At 37.9% G+C, this 6063-nt stretch overlaps 1 protein-coding gene across 1 annotated transcript; it reads right to left on the minus strand.

Moving 5' to 3' along the window:
- Positions 1–1374: 1374 nt before the first annotated feature.
- On the minus strand, positions 1375–1802 carry LOC131235350 (vacuolar protein sorting-associated protein 32 homolog 1-like). The gene is made up of 2 exons (XM_058232509.1): positions 1678–1802; positions 1375–1592 (listed from the first exon to the last, which is right to left on the minus strand). Exons 1-2 carry the CDS (start codon positions 1765–1767, stop codon positions 1437–1439), a joined length of 246 nt encoding a protein of 81 aa, XP_058088492.1. The 5' UTR covers positions 1768–1802; the 3' UTR covers positions 1375–1436.
- Between the last annotated feature and the right edge of the window lie 4261 nt (positions 1803–6063).

A 6063-nucleotide genomic window follows, 5' to 3' on the forward strand; every position in this document is an offset into this window, starting at 1 on the left:
TCAATGTCCCTGGAGTAAACGGTTAAGGAAAAAAAATACAGCAATAATCTGTAAAAATGCCAAAGAGTGGATGGTTAGGAACTTCCACTTGGTTCAGGTTCCAATAAAATGAGAACTTGTGAGATTGTTGACAAATTACAAATGCAAATCAGATTTTATCCTAGATATGAAATCACCATTTTCTGTTCCCCTTTTATTCTTCCAGGTGTGGGGATTGATTGGAGATCGACTGAAGCACCTAGAGAGATGGGGAATTGACCATCAAATATGGTACTTCTTGCTTCTAATTTTATTTCAACCCTTGGGCTACTTTAGTACACAAGCTGCATCCATGTTATACCAGTGCCTTATCCATGCCATATCTAGTGAAAATAGAACCTGAATTTCGAAATCCACTCAGGCACTTGTATTAAGCTTTTACAATACAAGCAATGAGAATATTAGGAAGCTAATAAGCATGTAAGTAATGAGTGTACATAGAATGGAAAACTAAACCAACGGCTACACTATGTTCACAAAACACTAGCTTTAAAAAAACCTCCACTTTAACATAGAGAGTTCTATTAAAACATGAAAATGACAGCTTTAAAAGAAGACTCCGAAAGAGTACCTGAATGACAGCAACACCACCAGAGAGTTTTGCTATTCTTTCGTTAAGCTTCTCTTTCATAATCCTGTTCAGCATCCTGCAAAAACCCAAAATATATATGCCACTAAGGATGCCATTTGAGGTAGTATTCATCTTGCATTATTACCAGCTACTCCATTGCCTACATATTTGATAATACCCTGTGTGTATCTCCATCGCACTCCTAAAGCACAATAATCCAAATGATTCAAGTCTACAAAGAGTAGATTATGCATTTTTACAGAAACAAAGAAGTAATTGAGCATGAACCTGTATAATGTCAGCTGGAACATAAGTTTCTGTCCGTATAATCACAAGACAGTTTAATAGGCCAACATGTATGCCATCATAGTACTAAGTGAATACTAATTTCACTTAAGACATAGGTTTCCCACACCGCTCCCAAATCCATATCGAAACATGTCAAATGCAATTCTTCTCATGCATAGAAGAATAAATGTAACATGTTTATTAATGGATCAAAAATGTGGAATGCAAGGAGATAAAAGCAATGGAAGGGTCAAAGGGAAGAAAAATATAAGACAATCATCCATCCTCCCAACTTGCAGAAGTTCAAAGTAAAATATGCAGAATAAGAAGGTTAGGTAAATGCAATTCTCCTCAAAACACAATTTATTGGTCATGCAAACTTTCTTAGGGAAAACAAAAACATGATTCACAAAGATAACCCAATCAAAGATAATGCTTAGAAAACATCATGTAACACCAAAAATATTAAGGCCATGTAAATTTGTAAATTTAAACTATAAGAAACATTCCTTAAAGTGAAGCAGGCAGAGATGTATACTTATAAAAAGTTTCCATCCAAAAGGCATTTCCTGTTAGAAGACAACCCAGAAAGAGAAAAAAACAATGTCAAAATTTCCACATGATGGAAGCAATCAGTAAGATGTTCCTCCAACTCAGCTCCCTCCAATTCCTCGAGCTCTGCCTCCAGTTCATTCTAACATGGTGAAAAGATTATATTCAGAATCTCCAGCTAGAAAAAGTAAATGGACAAATGAAGATTTATGCGAGGATGAACGTACTTCATCAAAATCAGCTGCTGTGCCAATAGGAGTAGACAGTGCTTCCTGAATCTGTTTCATGTTCTCAGTCTGCTCGTTGATCTCATCCATTGTCTTGTCCACATCATCAATGTTTCTGTAAAATAAAACACCATTATGGAATTATTGAAACCAGTTTTGCAATAAACGAGTAGAGTGAAAATTTTCATTTAAAACTAAGAATGGGAATTCACATGTGTGCAAAGTGCTGTCATCTCAAAACACCATCAGGCCATAAGAAAGTGATTTCAAATGCAATGGGGAAATGGTTGAAGAATCCTAGACTGGATGTTCGTGTATCACGATTTTGCATTGGAAGAGGAGAAATTTTTCACTAGAACTAGGTATCATTGTGGTATTTCCTGTGCAGTTTTTGTAAAATATGGTATTAAGATCCAAGCTAATACAAAGCTCACATCCTCCACAAGTGTTCCATTGTGGCAAAACCATTGCCCAATCCATATGATTTTGTCCATGAACAATACGGTTGTATCATCCACGTCACCGGATAAGGGTGATATGGCCCATTTCTATTGGTGACATAAACGGCCCACCAAAACCAATTTTCAATCGTCCACATTTTGATATAAAGACTTGATAAAATTATAATCATTGTTCTCTTTGTTTAGTAAAAGAATATAACTAACATGATTATTATTTTTTTTTCAGGTATGGACATTGGATTTTTCAAATATCTAGCTCAATGCCAAGCATTCAAACTTCAAAATGGCCGTTTGAATAAAATCAGTCTGAAAAAATGAGTGACTAGGATATTACATGGATGAGAAATTTGACCACAAGTGTGGGGTGTGCTGCTGGTGCTGCTACAAGGTTACACACATGTCAAAACACATGTTTTTTTAGATGTTTATATGTAATTCCAACCTAGAAAAAGACGTGAGCTCCATGCATGGTTTTTTTTTATTTTTTCAAATTGAATAGATTTTTGGGGTCCTGTTATCATGGTGAGGCGATGTGGATTGGCAGGTTAGATGCCATACAAACAGGAGGGTGGACCCAACAGAAAGCTAGTTGCAGGATATTCTCATCCACAACAGCTGTAAAGGAAGTGGCCTCGAAGAAGAAAAGGGAGGTGGAATTTGATTAGACTAGTGAGTTATAGTAAGAAACAGAGTCACCATCAAGAGAAACACTGACAAGAAGAAAATTGAATGGAGAGGTGCAGCAAATCAGACAGGTGCATCAAAGATGATAAGGGTTTTCAAAAGTTGTTATTGAAGACTGTTGTATTCTTCAAGTTTGTTGCAACAACTTTATCATATACACATCCACTTGTTTATACAAATAAAGCAATATTTTCTTCTACAACTCTAATTCATAACTCAAATGCCCATAGTCAAAATATCCATCTGCCAACATCATCTGCCTGAACTGAGAGAACTGGATTTCATAAAAAACTGCCAGATGATGTGGATAGAGCATGATATTTTAGATCGCATATATCTAATGCTTCATGAATTCATATTATGAAACTAAAGTCTATAGGATTTTTTGTCGTTATTCATATTATGAAATATATTTTCAATTTCATTATATATCATTGTAGGTGTGCCAGCATATCAGGTTTTCCAAGGTTCCAATGTCCAGCACCTGGTGTCTGTATCCAACACGGACACACATGTCCATGTCCAAGTTACATACAAATTTTCACGAATGCAATATAAGGCTTGAAAGAAAGCATTCACCCAAAAATTCATTCTGGATATCGACGGACAGTTGGAACAGAAAGCATTCTGTTAATGTAGAGGCCACTGCTTAAGGTTAATGTCTTTTAACCAAAAGAAGGAAAATGTACTACATCAATAGCATCAATCTCTATCTAGAAAGGAAGGAGAAAATGAATCTGGGTGTGCTAAAAAATATTTGAAAATTAAAAAGGAGAGATGTTTCGAGGAAAGTAGCTGGAAAACTCTAAATGCTATCAGTGCCGTTTGTCAAGCAACTTACGAACAATTCAACAACAAACTAATTTAGGAATAATGAGCAAGAGAAAAGTAATTACCAAGAAGAGAAATTATATGACTCATACAAACTAGTGGAAGCAAAGTAATCATCAAAAAGATACATGCACATAGCTGGATCTAATAGAGTCTGGCACCCGTAAAAATCATATACCCATGATTCAAGTAATCATAATCACTACAATTGCGGTGAAAGCTATGACATGTTTAAGATAAAATACAATAACAACTACAATAGCATTAAATGAATCGATAAAAAATAGCTGAATCAAATGGTAGTAGTAAATGTTAGAACGAAGCATATATCTTTTTTTTCTGAAAGTGCTTGCAATGGCGCCTCTCAATCTAGCAACAAAGAGGGAAACCAGTAGTCCCAGATGCACCGAGACAAGTCAATGATGGAACTCCAATCAAGATGATGAAGGGTCCTCTGAGGTTTTCTAAGGTGATGAATCTGATAGAGGGAGAGGGAGCACGACACAGGGAGAGGGAGATGGAGCAAGAAACAGCGAGAGATGGAGCACGAGATTGGGGAACAGAGATTGAGAGAGAGAGAGAGAGAGAGAGAGAGATTGGGGAACGAATAGAGAGAGGGAGGAAGATGAGAGAGCTGGAGCAAGATTGGGAGAGAGATAGGGTTAGGGAACGGCGCGCGCGCGCGCGAGAGAGAGAGAGAGAGATTCAGATATTTGGGGTTTTTTTGGGCGGGCTGCGCGCCCAAATTTTGGGGTTTTTTTGGTAGGACTCTGTGGGCCCCACCATGATGCGTGTCAAACATCTACCCCATCAGTCAGATGCATCATCCCATGATGGGCCCAGGGATTAAAAATCAAACCAATCTATGACTTTTGTGGGCCACACCACATACAAAAGTTGAGAGGGGTTACTCTCCATTAAAACATTCATAATTATTTTTTGGGCCCACAGAGATGTGGTCCACAAATCCAGCCCATCCATTATGTGTGTACCCCTTGGATGAGGGGTCATACCAAGTTTCAAACGCATCCAAATTTCAGTTGGCCCCACTAAGTGCTTTTATATGTTTTAGGCATGTCTTCACATGATTTTAGATGATATGGCCCACCGGAGTTCCGTATATGGCTGATTTTTGGGATATCCCATAATTTAAAGGGGACCAATCAAATGCATGGTGTTGATGTTTGACACACGTCATGGCGGGGCCCACATAACTTGACCTCATGGGGACGGCATGGATTAAACACATACATCATGGTGTGGTCCACCTGAGATTTATATCCCGGATAATGGATGAACAATGTGGATTGATCTCAAATTTTTAGTAAATCCAAAACTCAAGTGGACCATGCCACACAAAACGGTGTGGAATAATGATTTCCACCGTTGATACCTTCCTTGGGCCCATAGTAATGTTTATTTGACATCCAACATGTTCATAATATCACGAAGATATGAATGAAGAGAAAACACAAAAATATATGAATTATTATAGGCCAACTATGATGAAAGTGTAAAATCCACTCCGTCTATCATTTTCGCTGAATCATGATAGAATGAGATCTAAAAAATCAGATAGATCCATTGTTAAAGAAATGAAGAGCAGATACCATCATTTGTACCAAAGTAGCCCATGGGTGCAAGATCTAAGTCGTACATCAGGTGAGTCCCACCGTGTACATCTCTGATTCTAGCTTACTACTCAAGTGGATCACATATTTATCTTCCCCGACCTTCAAACAGCCGCCCCAAACATATTAGCTATAGAACCATGCATCACCCATATGCCCCTAGTTTCTTGAATTGCAATTTTTTTTTTCTTTTCTGTTGGAAGGTATAATCTCAACAAATGATTCAAGAAGACTTCAACGACCTTGACGCAGAGACTAGAAAGTCAAATCTTTTGGATCCTCAATGATCTTCACTAGAGTTTGCAAGAATGAAGCCAAATCAACACCATATATAACACAATGATCTGCAATAACATTCACCTTCAAGCATTCACAGTTTTGCCCAGGTGAGTTTGTGGAAGGCTCAAGATCGGAGGTTCCAGGCTTCCAAATAACTCACCAGGCCGAATGTTTCTCACTTGCACATCTGACTTTTCACACCAATCTGGCCATCCTTGGTAGCAACTACAGTTGGTTGGGATGCTCCAATGGCCATGATTGCACCCTGCAAAACAGTCCATTACAAATTTGGCAGTCAGACTCTCATTTGTGTATTTGAGAGTCCCCTTGTTTTTTTTTTTTTTTTTTCTTTTCTCAAAGTGGGATTGTGTATTTGATTTACGTGGTGCAGCATCCAGGGAACTTCCTGAAGACACAAGAGTCAGGAAATTCAATTTTCACCCATGGCATAGAATCACAAGCGTTCCCTGCACTTGTTAAAATTAAATGACACTAGCAGT

Source organism: Magnolia sinica, chromosome 19 (assembly GCF_029962835.1).
Source record: "Magnolia sinica isolate HGM2019 chromosome 19, MsV1, whole genome shotgun sequence".
Taxonomy (NCBI): Eukaryota; Viridiplantae; Streptophyta; class Magnoliopsida; order Magnoliales; family Magnoliaceae; genus Magnolia; species Magnolia sinica.

Coding starts and splice junctions, on each gene's coding strand:
- LOC131235350 (XM_058232509.1), bottom strand. CDS start 1,767: ATGGATGAGATCAACGAGCAGACTGAGAACATGAAACAGATTCAGGAA. Junction 1,593..1,677: donor CAGCAGCTGATTTTGATGAA/GTACGTTCATCC, acceptor TCACCATGTTAG/AATGAACTGGAGGCAGAGCT.